This window comes from Sander vitreus, chromosome 7, assembly GCF_031162955.1.
Source record: "Sander vitreus isolate 19-12246 chromosome 7, sanVit1, whole genome shotgun sequence".
In the NCBI taxonomy this organism is placed as follows: domain Eukaryota; kingdom Metazoa; phylum Chordata; class Actinopteri; order Perciformes; family Percidae; genus Sander; species Sander vitreus.
In genome coordinates this window covers 12,459,240-12,481,953 of record NC_135861.1, presented here as the reverse complement: position 1 = coordinate 12,481,953, position 22,714 = coordinate 12,459,240, and the positions used below count along the sequence as shown (strand labels likewise).

The 22,714-nt window shown below is 39.5% G+C and overlaps 1 protein-coding gene across 1 annotated transcript in view; it reads right to left on the bottom strand.

Moving 5' to 3' along the window:
* Nucleotides 1-22,714, bottom strand: part of gpr153 (G protein-coupled receptor 153) — a 36,638-nt gene continuing 13,924 nt past the window's right edge. Inside the window, exons 2-6 of the mRNA XM_078254670.1 lie at nucleotides 21,169-21,799; nucleotides 17,122-17,551; nucleotides 8,774-8,963; nucleotides 5,300-5,484; nucleotides 1-3,128 (exon numbers count right to left, since the gene is read on the bottom strand). Coding sequence (XP_078110796.1) covers nucleotides 2,289-3,128; nucleotides 5,300-5,484; nucleotides 8,774-8,963; nucleotides 17,122-17,551; nucleotides 21,169-21,542 — 2,019 coding nt within the window. The 5' untranslated portion in view covers nucleotides 21,543-21,799 and the 3' untranslated portion in view covers nucleotides 1-2,288. The remainder of the gene's footprint in view (nucleotides 3,129-5,299; nucleotides 5,485-8,773; nucleotides 8,964-17,121; nucleotides 17,552-21,168; nucleotides 21,800-22,714) is intronic.

The following is a 22,714-nucleotide window of genomic DNA, read 5'->3' as shown; positions in this document are numbered from 1 at the left end:
CAATATCTTGTGAATTTAATCAGTTGTATCTTTTTAACAAAGTCATCATCAGAACAAGAAAATCATAACATTTCACATCATTCATTTTCGAGTCATAAATCTTTGAATATGTTACAAAACTATTTTTTAATATTGTAAACACAACAAAATGCAAAAGTCTATGACATAGCAAAGTCTGACAGGGGAATGTAATGTTATGCTTCCAAAGTAAGATACATTTCACCAAAAAAAATATAATTCAGTCCAAATGAATAGGCTGCAATGAGTAAGAGGTACACCAATAAATCCGAATTCAAACTAAACATTTAAATGACCACAGATGGGTGAAAAAATATATGCCAAACACATGCAACTTCATTACTTGAAAGATAATAGCAAAACGGTTTCACAGCTAATAAGGCTGTCAAAGGGGACATTTGTCCCCATGTTGGCCTTATACTCATAATCATTTCTGTGATAAATTAAACCTAATGTCCAAATACATTCATGTTAGCAGGTACTGTCCAGCTCTGTAGAGGTCTCCCTTTTTTTAGTCAGCAAATTGTCACATTTGGTAAATATAATAAGTTGTTCATTAATTTAAAAAAGGGGCGTTGTAAAGTCAGCTGCATTTTAAAGTTAACTGAAGTGTCCATTTTGAGTGAGGGTGCTAAGTTAGAATTTCTTAAAAATGATGTGGCATTATTTAACGGATAATTTAGTTTTCTTTGTCCTTGACCTTTTTATACTTTGCTATGATGGGAAATAATAATATTCTCTCTCCAAATATATATGTATAGAAATGTGAATAAATCTAAACTCCCAAGGCACCCCTTACCGAGGCTTTGGGGATGCTTCCATTTAATGCACATTACTTCATCGGGCTAAGATAAATCAGGTGTTAAAAAAGTCACTTCACACTCAAAAAAACTCCCAGAATAGAACCATTAGCAGTCTTGGTGCATGTTATGAAATAACATATCAAATGTAATGTCAGCTTTTAAAAAAGAAAATTACTATAAATGGTTTATTTGCAATTTTACTCTATTTCCATTCTATTAACAATGTTTCTAATTTGTGCTAACATCTTTGTGGGTTTAGGTACTACACCAGCATTTAAGTTATACCACATCTAGTCAGCTTGAACGCTGCAATTATTCAACTTTAGGACAGAGGTTAGAGGTTTCTGCTTAGAGAGCTATTTAAAAAAAAAAAAAAAAAAAATCATAATTTGTGCTTTTTAACACATTACTGAAAACAAATAAGAGGTGAAGTCAGGCTGACATGCTCAGTTGATGGGGACAAAGCACCATTTCCAGCTGTATTGGTCTCATGTAAATATGCAACGTGATGAGCAAATATTGTGCCTGATTATCGCCAAAGTTAACACAAACATTGGAATAATAAGAATTGGGAGTAAATGGTCTAACCAAAGGTCTGATTAAACAAAACAAAAAAACACCAAAACCATAAATCCAATATCTTTCATATATACATGACATGTCAATCTTTTTTACAAACTGACTTCACATTTTCATTAAGAATTTAGGGGTCTTCACATTATATCTCAATATCTCACACAGTAACTGTAAAACTATTAGGCATTAAAGAATTTGGGATTACCACTCCGTTTACTTCAACATAGGGTGCTTGAAAAAAAAGGTTTAATGTGTTGTGAATAACAATGTTAATAGAAAGGTTGTACATCATGATCAAAATTTTAAAAAGGCATGTAGACTATAATGTGTCATGTCCTTAAGTCAATCTAAAGGTACATCGGCAGTAATCAAGAAAGTTTGGTTTGAAAGCAAATGTGTCCATACGACAAAACACACAGCCATTACAGGCAAAATAAAATACAAGTTGAGTTCAACTTCTTCAGTGCAAAAAGAAAGATGGAAAGAAAAAAAACACCACCCCTACAACTACCTCCTTCAATTCTTTGAGCAGTTAAGAAGCAACATTGATCAGCAAAAACAAGGAGTGGGAATGTTCACGCCATTTAAAAAAAAAGTCCTCAGTGGATATTTTGTGATGTGAAAAGCTGAATAACAGGACCACCCAAACTTTTCACCGGCCTGCATATGAAACCAACAATAGGCCCATTCAGAAATGTCCAAAGCTCCCAAGGCCATTAAGCATAACAGATATTTAGTGGTGGTAGATATAGTAAAACAGAATAGTGGCACAAGTAAAAAGGACAAATAATCCAGTAGGTCACTTTCCCATAACCACCAATATTCCAGTGGTTTTCATCATGATAATAACTGCAGTAATAATGTTGATATTAACAAGGGAAAACTTTGCTTTTAGGTGGTGGAGCCGACAGAATCAGAGGGAAAGGTGATGTATCCTGAGGACGATGCAGAGGGTGTCCTTACAAAACTGTTTGTGCTTCCTTTACTCTCGCCCTTGCTCAGGTGCTTCTGATGCCCCCAGTCAGCTCTAGCTCCAGCCCTGGCTTCACTACCTGTCCTGGGCCTACAGGCAGAGTGCCCTGGAGTCTGCTGGCTGCGCCCAGGTGAGCCCACTTCACACTGCTGTTTCCCCTCTTGCTCCCGACAGCCTTTACCAGAGCCACACGCCCCAGGGCTCTGCTTTCCAGCAGGTCTGTCTGGTTTGGGGGAAGCCTCGGGTGTGTTGCACCGACTGCTGCTCCTTTTGTGTTCCGAGAGTCGCCTGAGCGCTTGAGGCTCCCGCTCAAAGTCTGTGAGCGGGAAGTGAGGAAGGATGACCGTGTGCTGTTCATACACATCGGGGATAAGTGAGATGGTGGATGCGCGCCGTGGGCTCTTCCTGGGGCTCGGCAGCGGCGTCTCATCTATAAAGTTGATCACCTCGTCGCGGCTAAAACACTGCAGTTCGTCCTCATAGTGCTCCCCACCACAAACCACGCGTGGCAGGTGCTTGAGGGAGTGCATACTTTCCTCAGAGCGTCGCCGCCTTCGATGTGGGTGATGGGGATGGTGGCTCTCCTCGTGGTAGGAGACCAGGCTGTTCCTGCGCCTCTCGCGGCGCGGCAAGGTGGAGCTGTAGTGGGCAGTCACTATTATGTCCTCGGTGGAGCTCCATCGGTGAAGGTATGAGGGGATCCGGTCGCTGGTCCACATGTCGGTTTCGTCGTGGGAGAATCTTCTTGTAGGGGGCACCTGGACGCAACACACAGACCAAACCCTTCAGTGTATAAATAACCATTCATTCACCTACAGCAACACAGAACCAGTAAGCATTGTGGCACTGCTCATTCAATAAGTTGGGCTTTATAACATCATTATTATCAATACACCTACATTATCAATTCAAAGGATTTTACATGTAGGATTCTTCATGGTAATGTGGCTGTCAATGCCCTTTATGATAGTGCACTGCAATTTTAGTAACACTGACTTGCAGGGGTCTAGTCCCAATAAACTGTTTTGTGTAAATATTTAGGTTAATGATGACATATAGCTCAGTGATCTTTTTCATGTTAGTCTCAGAATTCAATCTATTTTTGGTACCCTGATTCAGCTGTAGTGTAATATCCTACATGCAGCACATATAAGTTGTTTGCACAAGATGGTAAGTGCAATTTTAACTTAAGTTTTTCAAATAAATTCCCTAAGACATGCATGGACATTTTAACATACTAACATGGTTATAAATGAACTATTAGTCACCTCCATTATTATGCAAAAGGGGATGGTTCCTACATGTTATACTCACATTCCATTCTGTTCTGACAACTATGCAAGAGAGAGAGGGTTTGTCAAGGTGACGTCAAGAGCCACAAGATTGATATCAGTCTGCCCCCCTGTGGTGGGTTTTAGTAAATACAGAGAAATGAGACAGCAGACGATACAGTAGCATTGAGTGTTAGGTGGGAGGGCTGAACAGCAGAGGGCAGCACAAGCATAAGAATGAATTAAGATGCAGGATGAAGAGAGACATAGACTCACAAGCCAATAAAGCCAAAGAGACTTTATTATGCAATCAAACCACTTGAGAAGTGCCATAGCAATTCTCAAATGGAGGTGCTATTGATAATGATTTGAAGGGTTTTGTTGATTCATGGTCTAATTGGGCCATAACCCTTCTAACAGTGACAGAAATAATGTGACTGTATCACAGTTTAGCAAGTCGTCCTGTAACAGAAATATAAAATGCACCTAATTTGTTTCACCATCTCTCATATACAGCAAGGAATTACACAGCTAAATATTACTTTACAATCAAATTAATCTGTCATATGACGAGGTGTATTGGACACAAAAACAATGGATGGAGTAATGATTTGGTCTGATGAAATGATAGCTACTGTATACATCTCTGTTTCAAGGCTTTGTTAAAAGTCAATTTGAATATTGGATAGAGATCCAATCCTGTAGGATCACTGGTCTTTGAAGTGTCCATTATATTGTTGGAATGTTACCAATTCTTTATTCATTTATTTTTTTTAATATTTTCAATAAGCAAATTTGTCCAAGTTAATGTGGACAGCTTCAGCTGTAGGCTGTACTGAGAAAACTGAAGCCCTTGTTAAATTGTTTCTGACAAAGATGACACAGTGTTAAGATGCTTTGTAAAAGGTAATATTGTGTGGGTTGCAATTAGTTGATTCTAAAGTTACATATCCTCGCCACAGCCTTCCAGGCCAAGTCAAACAAAATGTTCATCATCATCACTGCTTTAATCAATAATTTCATGAATATTGATCCAAAATCGGATTCTGGGCCAGAACTTGGAGTTTACAGAGTTAGTCAGAACTGGAGCCAAATCAGAAAATAAGGTTTTGTTCAATTGCCCTAGAAGGCTGCATATTAGAACTAACACTTTGGTGTTAATGCAGGCTGAAAATGAACATTTGAAAGCTCTGCATCTGACCGGGATGGATGCCGGATCCAATGGACACAATGCTTTTGGGTAGAACATGAGCAAATGTTTAGGTGTGCTTTCATGAAACCTTGATGGACTTCTGAAATGTAGAAGGTAACTCAGTTACTAAACTCTTACCCTCTTACAAAATAAAAATGTATTCAAATGTAGGTCCATGGCTAGGACACAATGTGGATAAATTAAGCACATCTAACATGTTGATGGGACTGCCGATGGTCATATTTACCAAACATTAGTCAGCCAGAGTGTATTTTTGATTCACATAAAAAAAAGACATAAAAATCTGTGGCATATCTGGGAAAGATAGCAAAATGTCTAATGATTCCAGAAAATTCAAGCAAGTTACTGTAAAGGCCCACAAGGCCATTTCATCATGCACAGTGTCATTTTGAAATAGTTCAATTGATCAAGTAAAAGAAATGAAGAAAATCAATAAAAAGTATACCTGCAAATACTGCATTTTATCTTCCTGTTGTTCCCTCAATGGATACCCCTGCGGGACCCCCCTTTCTAAGGTTGAGAACTCATACTTGGCATTACGGTCTACCGTCACGATTTCAGGCGCCGAGCTATAGTCATATGGTCTGTCATATATTAAGTCGCCATGAATTCCTCCATCTTGGCTGTTTTCTGCAAAGTGCAGAAAAGCACGAGCGTCAGGATTAGAGAGCAACGAACTCAATACACAATACAGACAGACAGACAGACGAATAAATAGGAGAGACAAGTTCAGTTGTTCTCCGATTTGTTGACTTAGCCTACGGGTCTGCTCTGGAATGTGAGGTTTAGATTAAAAAAAAGATTTTAAGAGGGCTTAAGAGGGCTGTTCTGAATTCAGAAACAATGCCAAATAGTTGCATAAAGAATCTTTGAAGGTACAGGGCTTACACTCTGAGTAAAATCATACAATGTGTTCTTAGTTCTTAAATACCCATCGTCCAAGATTATTTCCCCAATTATTGCATTCATGTTCATTATAAATCAATTGGAGATGGGTGTGTAAAATGCTGATACTGAGGAAAATGTTGGCCAAAAAGATGAAAAATGAAAGTAGCTATTTGCACAGGCAGCTTTGCATGCAAGTCAGTAGCTTTGGGAAATCAGGAAACAATCCTCATACATACAACTGTGATGAGTTATACATGGCAAGCCCTCTGGAAAAAAAGCAGAGAACTGGCAGTGTTAATTATCACACAGAATATGGCCTGCCCTGTGTTATTTTATGGCTCGTGCAGGACAATGAGCAGATATCAGGGAGGATGTCGAGAGGGAGAGGATCAAAAGGTTCGAAGGGTTAGAAACAGGAGAGAAGGGGTTCAGGTCGTGTTGAGTTTAAACAGTGCCAATAGAAAAAAAAAGACAGATTGTTCATACTGTCATCAGTTTGCATGAATTACGGAGATCCGGTCATGGACCCAGTCCTCAAGCCTTTCTATGATTATCATGTGACCTAATTCTGGGACCAAATGTTTTTGAAGTGTCTGTGATTCTTTGGTGGAATGTTAAATGTTTAGCTCACTTGGAATACATGTATGTCTTTGATGAAATACACATCTTGGACCATTATCTCTCTTTTCTTTTCTTATCTATTTAAGTGCAATTTAATTCAGACTTCTGCCTTAAAATATAAACTATTTTTCTCTTTAAGTCAATATAACCTGACCAGTATGTGGGAGTCCACATCTCACAAAGAAAAAGAAATTAAAACAAAACAAAAATAAACATATACTGTATATAAAAAATAATTAATTTTATATTTATTTCAGTTGTGTTTGCAGATTTTTTTTTTTTTGAGTGTATCCCTTTGTGACTTGAGGGAAATATGACCATAATAATGACATGAAAGTGCTTATCAGCTTTACTGCAATTGTTCCTGTTTCATTCTGGATCCTAACAAATAAATGGGGAACCATTTATTTTATCATCCTCTCATGCCAGGACATTTTAGAGGAAGATTGCCCAGTTCAAATGCATTGGAGTGAAAAAGAAAAAAGTGCTGCAAGGTAAATATGTCCTTTGTCCAGCAATATTTTGTTTGTAAAGTACACACCACATACAAAAACACAGAAAAATATACTTTGGTACAGAAAGTTGCGTTAAACAGACACTTGTCACTTCATTTTCATCTCCTGACAACAAAGGTCACACGATAGGTCACATGATAACATTTGACCACTGCTTTCAGACTTCAAACTACAACAAAATATAAAGTAATACTGACTATTCAAAAGAAACTAAATATGTATAACTCATGATTGCTATTGTGAAAAGGTCATAACCACTCCATAATATTTAACCAAATGTTTAAATTGTACCTCTAAATAGGCTAAATAGGCTGTGAATGTAAGAGATTTAGTTACTTTTGTAATTATTTATTGTCATTTTTTAATATTATTTTAATAGTTCAGGGTAGAAATGTTTCCATATTCCCTAAAAAGGGGTAAATGCATACAACCAAATCACTTCGAAAAGATGCATTTCCCATATTTAAAATGACCAATTCCAATATTTACAGATTTGTAGCAATGTTCTAGGTATACAATATATTGGGGTTACGCTGTGTCATACCTTGAAGCCAGTTCAGATCAAAGGTTGGGGACAAGCTAGGATCACTTAGACTAACACAGATGGTTTAATATTTTCATAACAATTAATATGTATCATTTTTATTTCTAGAGTCTGGTTTAACTTGATTGATCCAACCAAAAATAGATGGCAGTGACATAGTTTAATATTTAGAACACCAAGCAAGCAGTCACAGAGGATGAGGATGTGAAGCTGCTGGTAATCATGGATGCGCCAGAGTGAAGGAGCAATTTGAACCTGCATTATGAGGTAGAAACCAGGAATATATTATCTTCCTTCAAAATCTATCATTTGGGAATGTAATGCTGACTCTCAGTGTCAAAACATTTAGAGGAACTCTCTCAAACCAAAACTCTGACCAAACTAGAGCCATAATTGTGTATAATGTGCTGTGTTGTAATTGGCTACAGAAATGTAACCCTGCCGCTGACATACAAGCGCTAAAACGAAGTGTGGAGATAAGTCTGGCTGTGAAAGACTAAATCCTGTGATTTGATGGCATCAGTTATCTTCCCACACACACACACACACACACACACACACACACACAAAAGCTGATATACAGTAGTGCACCTTTCTTCTGCAACATTCTGAAAAGTGTGTTTTTCTTGTCACAAATCTTTGATGTTAACTGGCTGTTAACTGGCTCCAGTATTTTTTCACGTTTATTATCATGACTACTGGATTCTCAGTTATAATTACCAATTGCTAATGCATAAATGTGATTCAAAGAAATTCACTTCTGAGGATGTAAATCACAAAGGTGACACCACACTGTACCTCAAGGACGAGAGGTGGACATTTCTATCAACCATTAGGCCATAAACTAAAGCTCTCTGAGCTAGATGTTAACCTCTGTTCCCTTTCTGCAATATTGCTGCCTTCAATTTCCCCAATACAACTCCTCCATGGGCTATGAGACAAAACTGTTTAGGTTGATAAATCACATTGGTCACTGGAATTCCTATGGCCAAAGACAGTCCAATCAACACAAACAACTCTCTGTGTCCAAACCCTGAATTCAGTCATGCCTTGTTTAAAGCGTTCACTTGGAATTTATAAACTTGAGCAAATTATCTTTATTTCAAAGCATCTATGAATTTGAAACGCTGCAAAAATATATCAAATTATCTTTTGGAACCACCTTTGAGATTTCAGTTTGTGCATGGCCTCAGAGAGCATTTAACAGCACAAACACTACTCTTTAGAGCTTTTACTAGTCTTCACTGAGCTGTCTTAGGTAATAGAAATCATCGTCCATATGCTCATCATCAGGTGAAAGGAGGGGAAAAAAGGAGGTAGGACAGGCGGGAGACTTCTGACAGTGTCTTACCCTCATCCACGTCATCGTTGGACATGATGGCGACGCACTTCTCCCACACCATGCGGATGTCAGCCCGATAACGGTCACAAGCCCAGAGGAACATGGGCAGCAGGATGGACTGGGCAATGGAGCACCATAGCACACACAACACCATCCAGTTGTAGGAGCGGTCAAACTTCAGACTGGCAAAGCTCACCACCTGGGCAGAGTAAGTAAGCAAAATGGTTAGAAAAACATAATCAGCTATTATACTGTATGGAAAAGACTGCTGCTTACTATGTTAAATTCCATAGTCTTATTTAAATCCATTCAGCGATATTCATAGCACTATTAATACACGGATTAGGTGGACAGGTCAGTACAAAGCAGAATAGATCTAGTATTCATTACCTCCGCCAAGGAGGTTGTGTTTTCCGTTTGGTTTGTCTGTTGGTTTGTTTGTCTGTCAGCAGGATAATGGAAAAAAACTATTGTCCAGATTTTTATTAAACTTGGAAGGGTGTAGGATGGGCCAAGAAAGCACCCATTCAATTCTGGAGTGGATCGTAATTTCGGGGCGGATACACAAATTATTTTTCACTTTTGTTGATATTGCGAAAGAGGGCATTTGTGCTGCATTCATGTGTTGGAATAGTTGGAAAAATGAGTTCCCGACTTGAAAAATTCACACTGCATTAAAATTGTGAGACAGGGCAAGCCCTGGCGGAGGCAAGTGCCCTTCTAGTTTAATCTGGAACACAGTTAATATATTGATACATGCACTACTGTATACTTCTGCAGTTGCACTGGGGTTCCAGGTGTAAATGGGTGTATTTATTAACAAAACTCAAATCATACATGCAAACAATAATGTACTATCATGGAGTGGTGACTTGAGGGTGTTAGACACAGTATCATTGATTAGATTAAATTAGCAAAGTGAGCGAGTGCAGCTACATCACTTAGTTCAACTTGACTTCCTTGAATGGGTACTACACTTATTTTTTACAGTCTATTATACTACTTCAACAGTCAAATGTAACAGTTTAAACTCCAAAACTCCAAACCGCATCATAGCAAAGTTTTGTACAATATCATAAACTTATGGGCTAGACACAGTGTAACTACCTACTACTGCTACTGTATTTAGGGTATCAAATAACTCAAGTCACTTTTAGAATATGAAGATCCAGATGACAGAACCTGCATTACAGTATCTATTCTGAATTTTATGTTGTTGTTCAGTGAAAGATCTGCCGTGAGAAGTGTCCAAGTTAAAACTCTTAAGAGCTACACGCTCTGTTTTCTAGTATTGAACCTATAGTACTCTCAGCAGGCGAAGGTTGCTGAGTGTCCATTGAACAATTAATCAATTATCAAAACAGTAGGCAGATGTTTTTCTGCCGATTGACTAATTGGTTAATTGACCAATCATTTCAGCCCTTACTTGTGCTGCCATTTAAAGCAAGCTGAGTTCAAAGTATGATCAAATGTAGATGTAACGTATAGTCACATCACGACTGAACACTGACTATGTAACAACTGTACAAAGAATCCTATAAGGAGGTTTTGTCTGTGTTTTTTTAACATTCATCAGAAACTGGTTCTGATGCATTCAGGACACTTGGATTTTGAATGAAAGTAGGTGCATTTAATAATGTTATTTATTCATTTTATCTCTGCGTTCACACACTGAAACGCTTCTTGGTGTAGGGAAAAGTGACCTTGGCTAGGGCATGACCTCTTTTAACAACAAACAGAGCGAATAGGAGTTATCTCCCTCAGTGAAGCAACAGAGTGCATTATCTGATCATTAAAGTAGATAGGTTCAGAGTCTAATCCTCATGTCTAAAGCATCGGGCCAAGACACTGATCAGATTGATTGATTGAGGCGTTACCTCCTCTGGTCATACCTTGAACTCGAGCACCAGCCACACAGCAGCAGCATAACTACGTGACTTAATGAAGTTTTAAAGTCTCAACCTGACATTGATCTTGTTTCTCTACTGAGCTGACCAAAAAACTGCCTGGTAAACCAAAGACCAAAGTGGAGACAACAGAAGTCACTGTAGGTAAACAGGTTATTTTTTCTATCAGAACACATCACCTTCTCATATTAACACACATTCAGCCAGAGAGCATAACAGTAATAATAAAACACTAATTCTGGAATCAGGAAATGTCATTAACGCTGTACAAAGCATCAGGAGTCTGATATTTTTCACGGATGAGTACTTATTTTGTTCTTAGCTTATGAGTGGTGGAGTTCACATCAGTGTACCACACTGTGTTTTAACCCCTAAATATACTCTTACAGCCCATCAATTGATAACAGGATATTTAATTAAGTGACATACAATGACTTGTATGAACTTTACTACACAACTATTTCAAGGGGGAATGATGTAACTGCTTCAGTTATATAATGAGTCTTGGTGTTGCATAAGTGTAATATCTTAGATAAACAAATATATGGAAGCCAATGTTTCTTAAATATAACATCTCATGACGTCTTTCAATTTGTATATAAAAATGTTGGGAACAGGGGCAATTCTAGGATCAGACATTTAGGGCGGCTCAGCCCCTAAACAGAATGTGACACAGATACAGTGCCTTGCAAAAGTGTTAACCCCTCTCTGCTAAATCAGTAATTTTATTAGCCGATAATCTCTGAGCTAGCCACTAAACAACAACATCAGCGTTTTTTGACACTATTAACACTAAACCTGACACTTTATAAGTCACAGTAATAATGACCAATTTGACACAATGTTCCAACATTCAGCAATTTTTGTTGCTTATGTTTCAATTTGGGTTCTAATCTACACCATGAAATTACGAACTTCTTCTCTGGGGACTACCAACGTTAAACTTCACAACCGCACTCATGTGCTCCCCCTGACAGATTAGATAGAGACTCAACCAAAGGCGGGAGTCTGGCACAACCCCCTCCGATTGGCCAAAACTACATTTCGGTTAACCCTTTCCTTGACTGGGTTACAGGTGCATAGTATCGGCGACAGACACACAGGATATTAAACCTGTTTCAATCCCTTTGAACCTGTAACTGTTTGTCCTCTGTCACTAACAGAAGTTCGCAAACTCTAACTTGAAGCACTAATATTGATTTAAAAAAAAAAAAAAAAAAATGCTCATAAAAATAATTCTGTTTATGTTTTGTTTGTTAGCATCTATAATACGGTGATACTATTCTGTTCTGTTCATGTATCTATATGTCAGTATTTCTCTGTCTAACTGGATACATTTGTATTTGTGCTACAGCTTTCCATGCATTTAAATAGCTCATTACATCAGGTCATAAAGACAGCTAGCACAACTTTTGTTGTTTCTGTCACTGCACTGGAAATAGGATCTTTCATCAGTCATATTCTACCCTCTCTGTTATGCACACACAAACAAACATAATAAGATGTTGTAAAAGACTTTTCAAATCAACTTCCAGCTCATGAAGCAACAAGAATGCGGTGTTCCCTCTGATCCTGAACTCAAACTTCTCAGTATAGAGGTGTGATGTTGGTAAACCTTACAAGAAAACATGACAAACACTAATTAAGCAGCACACAATAACAGCAGAGGCATTATACAAATAAATGGTGGCATTTCCAGTATTCGTTTTTCATCATACACTAATTTCAAATTCACTAATTAATTAAAAAGCATTTCCCAGTGTTCAGATTCTTTTTGAACAACAAACAGCAGCTGTGGGGCCTGAAGACCTGTAAGCTCATCATTGCTGAGTAATTTCTCTTACCAGCAAATATTTAATACCGGTAATTGAGTTCCTTTTGGCTTTATACCTTTAATCACATTCTTTTTTTCGTGCGAACTCTGACTGCTGCCATCTCTGCAAAATTCCATGGACCCTACATGTTCCTTGTTGCAGAGCAAGTAATTTTAGGCAAAGTAGCAAAAATTGCAGCAGATTTGTATAATTCTACAGAAAACAGGAAGTATGACTTTACATACATACATAAGGAACATAAAAAAGATTATTCTAGCTTGAGGTCTTTAAGAGAAAGTGTTAAAACAATGTAGGCTCGCATTGCCAGCTCATCCACAGCGCTGCGAGGAGGGTCTGGCTAGTCCACGCAGCATTCCGGGGTGGGAGAAAAACATGCTCTGGTTTATTGGAATTTCTTTAAACCAATCACACTCGTCCTGGGCGGCGCTAATCGCAGGACGCATTAGCGGTGCCTTTGCAAAAAAGCCTCGGGAAGGAACTTGTTTTGGTGGAACGTGTACGTTCAAAGGTTGTTTTAGTCCTGCAACAGAAAACTCAGATTGGACAGATAGTCTATCTAGCTGTCTGGATTTACCCTGCAGAGACCTGAGGAGCAATTAACCATAGTCCTCAGAAATCGACCAGAGTTTAGATTGCCAACACAAAGAAAGTGGAAGGTGAGGGACATGAGGGACATCCGGCGGATCCTCCGGCAGCACCGGAAAAATCCCCTAAATGAATCGTCGTCGATATAGACTAAAAACAATGAAAACAACATGATGTTGCTTGTGAATTATTTTTTTAATTATGAGTATTTAGAATCTCCTGCACTGCTGTTTTCATCCGCACAACACAATACTAAGACATATTGATTTAAGTCGTCGTTGTGCAATGTTATTATAACTCATATGGCCACATTTCATGGAGGTTTGTTATTGGTCAGTGCTGGAATTGAAACAAATAATGACAACCGTGCAATCAAGAACAAAAAAACATATTTACCCTATGATTATGTGGCAAAGTACTAGTTATACGGGTGGTGATGGTGCAGTGGATATGACACATGCCTTTGGTGCGGGAGATCCGGGCTCAATTCCCACTGTGATACATCAACCAATGTGTCCATGTGACACTTAACCCCTAGTTGCTCCAGAGGCGTGCGACTTCTGATATAATTGTAATTGCTTTGGATAAAAGCATCAGCAGATTTCAACATCAAAGGCTTGTGCAGATAGTGGTAACTTTGTGCAGAATTATTTTGGCTTGCCTCAGGTGTACAACACTTAATTAAAAAAAGGTTTGTCCAATGTAAAAAAAATGAGTACTAACAGATGGCTTGTACAAATGATAACAGAACTGAGGCAATGCATTATATATATATATATATATATATATATATATATATAAACGGATGTGTTGCAGTGATACCATATACAAGTCAAATCACATCTAATGAAACCTCTACCATTAAAATAGACACTTGCAGTAAAAGAATTCAGACTGTAATCAGTGTCTTGAAAATGAGCAGAGGGTACTTACTTTAACAAAAAACTAAATCCGTCAAAGTACATTTTCTTTATGAAAAATATGGCTCTACCATGGTGACTTGCTTTTAAGTTGACAGGGTGGCTGGTTTGGCTGCATCACAAGCAATAGGCCTTGAGCCTTCCACAAGCACTCAAGTCGGCATAGACAACCAATGAATTGACTTGTTTAAAAATAAATGAGAACCTGAGGGTGGAATTTGCAAACCAAATGGTGACACACTGAAACAGAGCTTATTCGCCCACTGATAATGCACTTGAAGGTTTAGTTTCCCTAGGAAATACAGGGGAGTTAGTCTCCGTTTTTAAAGCCTGGAGTTCCCTAAAAGACAACAGAGGGAAGATGATTACAGAGCTTAACTGTGACCTGTACCTGGGACACCTGGAATAGGTCTGTGACCCACACACAGGCCGGGATCAATTACACTGTTGGAGATCTTTTGAATTGTGTTGTGTTGGCAACATATTCTTCTTTTCATTATTATCATTGCTATTACTATTGTTATTATTATAAACAGCATTCAATGAGAACCCCTTACCTCCTCCAATAGACTGTATATAAAGACACACAGTAAGCCCAACCCCAGATGAGCTGAAACATTTAAATTCATGTAAATAATAAAACAGTATGATATGGTTACAGGAGCTACAGTGGATAAACTGTACTCTCAAACCATTTCAGCTTAATGTTTAATTTCTTTATTTTTTCTTTAAAAAAAAATCTTTATTTAATCAGGTATTACCATTGAGATGGAGATCTCATTTTCCAGAGAGACCCAAGTACATAAAAATTGTAACAATAGTAATGTACAATGTAAATTGTTATAGTTACAAAGATATAATAAAAACATAATAAATACTATGTAATAGTATCTAAGTAATATAATACAATAAGTACATTAAAACAAGTGAAAAACAGTCACAGCTAAACTCAATCAATGTTTTGACTAGATTTCTGAATTGACCACTTGGAACCACAGTATCAAGCTTTAAAATGCAATTCATTAATTCCAAATGTATGGTGCATAGAATCTAAAAGCAAGCGTTCCCAGATCAATGTTAGTTCTGGGAACCTGCAGCACTAGCCATGCCCGCTGTCAGGAGGGGAGTGGGGGGTTCAAAAGGTACAGATGACCCCGGCCCATGCAAAGGAGTTGGTTGGATGAAGGGCTGAATTTGGAAAATGTTGTCCCCCTGTCCATAATTCCTGATGGCGGGCCTGGCACTAGCCAATCCTTTGTTTTGACCCTGTTCACCATCTCTCTCTCCAGTGCTAACTCAATTAACCTTCCTCACCCGAAGCAAACTATCTGAGTGACGATGAGGTCACAAAAATGGCTGCCATCAGCCATATCTCTCTGTGTTTCTTTCCACACACACACACCATCTGAAAGACTACCATTAAAATACTGTAGATGCAAGTTCTTACTGCGAGTAGCTGTTAGTCATTATCGTAACACAAGCTGCGTGTATATGTGTACTGTACAAACAGTACTTCATATGAATCGATTTTGTCAGGTTTAAATCTACACTAGAAAGTGCTCAGGACTTTTTGCGGGCTATAATTGTCTCATTGTTCAACACATCACAGACACTGAAGGTTTTATTTTCCTATTATATTTTTATTATCTGGATTATAATATTTATGTATTATATTTATAAAATGTAAATTGTATTGGCAAATATAAAAATGCATTTATAGTTTTCTTGCGTCAAATGAAACAAGCAAATAGATGTTTCTTTTGTTTGGAAAAGAATATACAGTTGCAACTTGGGAAGAAACTGAACAAAGTATTTTACTATGCAGAAGACAAAAAAAATTTTGATCCAAATGGCAGAAGAGACTTTAAGAGTTCTGGAAATACCCTCCAAATGGGCAGGCAGTGTTGTTTAACGGCCTTCTGGGTTTTTTGAAAGATCATGGGGGATTAGCGTTTTAGAAAAACAGATGCTTAGCTCTGTGAATATAATGTCATGATAAGACATGAGAGGCGCAATCTGGGGCTACGTAAAGTCTAGAGATTTTACACAACACTGATGAATGCAGTGAGAGCACACACACTCAGTCACAACTGATCCAGAAGTCCAACATCTGCAAGTGAAGTTTGACGTGTTGGCCAATTTGATGGAGCCCATGGTAATACACAAATGCCATTATTTGGAATATTTTATACATCAGCCAGACCTTTTAACTGGTTGGTTCTTAGTAGTGGTGGTACAGTTCACAAAATCCACGGTTCGGGTCGTATCACGGTTTTTCTTTTAATCTTTAACACTCCAGAAATATACTTCAGCATATGATATATAGCTAAAATTAGCATATTGAATGCATGTTGCACAATACATGCATACAATGGCAGTTCTATCTATTGTTTTATTTCCGCTGTCATCATAGGTAACATGAAATCCAAAATGTTCCCACACACCAGACTATATATACGACGCTGGCGCATCCTCCAACTCCGGGCAGCCTTCCTTATCTCTCCCAGTTACCATTTCTGCATGTGACATGACCTGCAGCACTCCACACTCCACCTGAGGAGCGGTCGGCTCTGCGCCTCTCAAAATCTGACGAAAATCTTTTAAACTGACCTTTGTCGATCAAAAAAAAAACAGAAATGTTTTCAGAAACACTTTTCGGTGAACTATTTTCGTAAAATACGAGATCATATTCAGAACGAGACGCCATTAGAGTCTGTTTTGAAATTCGGGAGCAGCAAGAACCACGTGACGCGTTCGTCCAATCAGCTGCCATGTGTTGCGTTTGTCACGCTCATCCCCCTCGTCGTTTCCAGTAAGTGTTTTAACATAGGTGTCGAAAGTGGGCACTACGGCAGTAAGTGGTTAGTGCACATTAACAGTGTACTGACGAACCGTGCGACGCACACACGCTCCGAACCGAGAAATGCGAACCGAGACATGCGAACCGAGACATGCGAACCGAGACATGCGAACCGAGACATGCGAACCGAGACATGCGAACCGAGACATGCGAACCGAGCGGTTCGGATGTTTTTTCATGAACTGTACCACCCCTAGTTCTTAGAGCAGCTCTATCATTAACTGGAATCATGTTTAGGCAGTGTACTCACCAGTATGGGGAAGCCAGTCAGGAAATCGTAGATAAAGACGATTCCACTGATCAGGTAGGTGATCTGCAGTGACGTCTTGAGCGGCTCCGATCCATCGATGGATGATCTGCGCTTCCCCTGGGCATCCTCCACCACTATGGTGGGGACGTTGAACTTGTTCTTGTCAGCCTTGTGGCCTGCCTGAATGGAGAAGGTCTGGAAGAGAGCGATGCCGATGCAGATCACACCCATGGCTACGCTGCCACCGATCAGCAGCAGAAAGCACACACCGAAGCCAAGACCAATCTCCGTCACAATGAATCGGCAGTCAGAGGTGTAGAAGCGATCGATGGTGTCGTGCCAACCAACTGCTGGAAGCGTGGACAGGATGAAGGAGACCATCCAGATGCCCATCACTGTGTGCACTGCCTGCTTCTTGGTGTTACTCAACCTGGAAGCAGAACCACAGATTTTAGCATGAATTAAGTTGAACTAGCCCGGGAAAACCCTGACAAACTTCCGGCAAATTTGAGATTTGCTCTGCAAGTCAGTCCAATTTCCAATTTTTCCAAATCGAGGCACCAATCACAACCGTTGAGGCGGGCTTTACACGATGTCGATAGCACAGCGACAGCAAGTAGCTTTTTGTTGTGTTGAAGGACTATCCAATTGCGCCCAGAGGCATTTGAGCGGCGTCCGTTGGTGATGCCCCTTTGGAAATGGGCTGTGAATGAAGCTTGCCCAGACCCACTTTCAGTTACAACTGAGAAGGGTCTGGTGTCAACCACGCTAAAGTTGAACTGCTGTCAGGCCTTAAAATGGGCTGTGGCATTTTTTCTGCTGTGTATGTCCTGTAACTCATAAGAGTGTTAAACCTGTGGACCCTGACTCGGATACTAGTTGATCTGAAATGTCACGATAATACTTCTGCTAGGAACAATAATACAAACTGTGCAGGTGCTTGGACCACAGATACTGAAAGTATATGTTTAAAACCAAACTTCAAAAATGAAAGCTTTAAACGAGTGAAACCTATAAAAAGGGACAAAATTAGGAGATTGTGAAAGGTTGGCCCCTAACAGTATTCATAGCACCAACTCACACCACTCATCTGTGTGTGAACTCACAGTATGTGGCATTAAATAATTCAAACCTTCACATCAGATCTGCACATGGGACATATAAGCTGAAAAAGCACTATCCCACATATTCATCACTTAGATAAACTGGAGTTAAATGGAGGAAAAATTAATGTTTTGCTGAAAGATTGCTTTTCACGACCCTCGGTCTATTTGTCAGCTAGGTCTATTTCAGCACGAAGTGATTTCCATTTCCTCTCACCTCCAAGTAATTTTTACAGTCGAGCAATTTGCTGAATGTGTTTGTGTCCTCTGGCTGTGTGGCACTTTTCAAGGTTTGGAACAGCATATATGTACATCTAAATATATGGCAGACAGTTACTGGTGTTCTCATTTCCAATAATTGAGGAAAGACTTTGCTATCCTACCAAAACATTTGCACTAAAGTTGTGTTAAGGTGTGTTAAGGCATCAGCCACAAATCATACAGAGGCCAAAACATTTTTTTTTAGCTTGTAGAAAACGTACATAAAGTCTATAAATTGGCTTTTGAAAAAAACAAAATTCTCACTTAGGTCCAGCATCTATAAATTGGCATCCATTAAAAGTGGATATAATAATGGACTAATGAAGGGACATGTAGACAATTTGCATAAATCTACCTCTGCTGATTCATTTGTGTTGAGAAGGAACACAGTAAATTCTCTGTGTGTCCGTCAGTTGTCCAGAAAGAGTTTGGGCAAGAAACCCAATCTGTCTCCCTTAAAAGAGCCAAAGCACATGTCGCCTATCCTCTTCTTCCTCTCAATAAAATCCTCTGGAGGAGCACTGGCTAGATATAAAATTCATCTAGTTACAAATATTTGTAACTAGTAATGTATTAGCTTCCATGCACTGACACTATGAGTGGCCCAGAGGGGGCAGGAGTAGCCTCTATATTTGCACTATGGCTTTGTCCAAAGACAAGTAGGGCTTGTTGTCACTGTGAGTAATTATGCTAGCCTTTCCTGAATGTGCCTGGGGTATGTATGATGGGGACATTACGTCACCAAGCTGCTTGAATCTATTACCAGAGAGAGTGTTGCGATGGAAAAAAGCTCCTAAAAGATAGTGAGCGCAGGATGATGAGAGCAGCTGCCGAGGTACAAGGTTGGAATTCATAATTCAGGCCTTCGGTGTGTGTTAACGTCAGAGACAAGGCAGCCATGCTACCTCAGCAGGGCAAACATGGAACGATTTAAATGAAAGATGAACAGCAATTACACGGTGCATCACCTGGGCTATCGGTCCACCATATCATTGTTAAAAGTGACTTGGAAACAAGAAGAGGAGCTGTGGAGAGGAAAGGCAATGTTTCCAAACAGGAGATGAGGGAGAATATTGTCAGATGAGTGAGAACAGATGATGGAGATAAAAGCATTTGAGTAAAGCCTGATATCTCTGTGTGGGCATCAGCAAATAATGACAGCTGCACAAGCAATATTCTAGATAGCAAGATTGAGCATTGATTTAAAAGGAAGTTTGCATATCTTATTTGAACGTCTGCTTATCTGCAGAATTGGCCAAACTGACTATAGGCTGTGCATCTGCAGGTCTGATGCCACAGGAAGTAAAATCACTTTGTTTTTCAGCAGAGGAGGAAGAGCAAGGCAACAGAATACTGATCTTCACCACATGTACCACAGCACTAGTTTCTGCACCATTTCAATAACGCTTATAGTAGCTTGTTTGTATTGTGCAAAAATGAATTTCATGTGCTTGGCCTGTATTTGCCACAGTATCTGCTCTACAAATGCATTCATGTGCAAGTGATTGTTCTGCACCTGATGAGCAGAATATATCTATGAATAACAAAGCCAAGACCTCTGAGGTGTGCTTCAAATCATCAAACAGTAGCCAAAAGCACTGGATCCTAAAGGAAGACAAGAATGGCTGCTTCTTAATAATCATCAGAACAGGTTATGTTAAAGCAGCACTTGTGCATTCCTGAACACAGACAGAAATAGCATCAAAATCTTGTTTCAAAGAAAGCAGCAATGTTCAGAACATCTGATTACGTGTCAACAGCAGATGTCTTGGGAGTCTAACAAGACCAAAATGGTGTTACTGCAGCAGGGTTCTGGCTGTTAATGGGAGGTGAACCTGGTCTTTTATTATTCAGTGTTACTTCGTAATATCACTTGTTGTGAGGAGCCAGATGAAGCTGGATGCTAGAGCAGGCGGATGCTCAGTCTAGAGGGTTTTACATGGTGTTACCCCAAATAACTGCAAACAGTAGATGTGTTGGCAGGAGAGACGTCTCACCTGATGCAGAGCATCCCTCTCAAAAACTGAGGTAAACAGGCTGACAGGTGACACTAATCTAAACTGCGGCCCCATCCCATTTAAGGGATCTGCTCAGAAATGCAGCGAGGGCACCAAAATGTGTCGCTTAAAATGTCAGAATGTTGTCTTTCAAGGTGGCTTTGGCAGATGTGTGTTGCAGTCTTGCAGGGGGATATAATTTAAAATGTCTTTGTACAATTTCTATTGCTACAAATTTCGGAAAAATGCATGATTGAATGTAAAAAAAGACAAAGTACTGTAACCTATCAGAATCTATGAAAAAAAAAAGGTATCTACAGTATCTAGATTAGTAAAACACATTGATTTTAAACATTGAACCTCTGTAATTAATAAAGTGTGTCTTCTTCTTCTAGGCAGGATATTGTTTCAGGAAAGATTAGTTTTTATGCTGTGAGCACCACAAACAAAATCCCATTCACCTCTACTGTAATGGGCCGAAGCCAGAAATCTCAGAGACATATCTCAAAACCTGAATATAGGCATTGTGGTATGATACCTGTGTAGATACTGCAATATATACATTTGTAATTTGGGTGAAATTACCCTTTGAAAATGCTCCCACCTAAATTAAGAGTGTAATCTGAACAGGCAAAAACAGAACAATTACATTTTTATTTTATGAACAACAGACTCAAGTGTCTTACCTGTAGTTCACAGGCCAACGCACCATCCACATGCGGTGATAAGAGAGCGAGGTGACGGAGAAGCAAGTAACCAACGTGAGAGTGTAAAAGGTGGAGACAAACATCTTGCACAGACCCTCGTTCCACTCGTAGTTGGAGTGCTGACGGCGCAGCGTTATGACACAGTACATGGTGATGGGGATGGCCATGTTGAGGATGTGCGTGCCTGCCAGGGTGCAGATGAGGAACTCCAGCGGCTTCCACTTTTTCTGCTTGGCACTGACGCTAAGGATGCTCCAAGTGTTGGCCAGGATGGACACGCCCGAGCAGACCAGCCAAGCCAGCGTGTTGGCGTTGATCACATCATCCTTCATGGTGGGTACCTCATCCACCATGTTGGAGCGAGTCAGGGCGGAACCTGGGGGGCCGCAAGGAACTGTTGGCAAGAGCAGGTACACCCGAGGAGAAGGAGGAGGTGGTGATGGGCAGGAGGGGATGCAGGACGTTGGGCAAGGCAGGCATCCTATCTGGGTGGGCGTGCACTCTCCATGGGATGGCCACAGCAGGGTAAGGACATGGTAGTGGTGCGACACAGTGAGATGTTAGAGGGGGAGGGTGAAAGGGTCGGGCCAGTTCCCTTACAAGCCTGTGGCTGGAGAGGGGGAAGAGAAAGCACACAGTGATCAGAGACAGTGGATGTAAAGAAAATTATATAAGGCAGTCCATTTCAAAATAATCCTTCATTATACAAAACCGTCATCCTAGTGAACTACAGTAATAGGGTAATGTTAATTACAACAGTTTAACTATTGCTGTTATTATTGAAAGCTATCAATTTCATGTGACTAAGACAGAACAGTAATCAGTCAGCAGAGCTGCTACGAAATATCAGAAATAATTAAATGCAAACCTATACGATGCTCCTGAAAAAAAACAGTTAGTGCTGCTGAAACAATTAGTCAACCAATCCAGTAGTCCATCAAAGAAATTAAGTGACAAGAATTTTAACAATCAATTCATTATTTGTCATTCATTCAAGCAAAAAACACAAAACATCCAGCTTCTTAATTGTGAAGATTTTCTGCTTTTAGATCAAGGTAAACTGAATATCTTTTGAGAGTTTTGGACAGACAAAACAAGAAAGACTTCACATTGGGCTTTTCAAAATTGTGATGCGTATTTTTATTTTTGACAATTTATAGACTAAATAACTATTCTAAATAATCAACATATTAATCCGTAAAGACGGTGACTCAACAACTTATGCAATCCTGTAACAAGGAGTCAAAAGAACACATACAAAAAAAATAGCTTGCTACAGTTTTGGTCAGTTTGTATGGGTCATTTTCAGCATAACTCAGCTTCAGCCAGAGAATAATCAGAAGAGGATGACTTTGGTTCCCCCACTGTGGAGTGAAAAATGCTTGGCACAGCTGGTGCGTGTTGTCACATCTATTTCCTGTCTTTTGGCTTGTCCAAACACTGATGTGCTGTGGGCAAGGCCCCTAAGAGGGGACACTGGAAATGACAAGAACCCTGTCATCATCACCCTGCTCTCATTTCCACT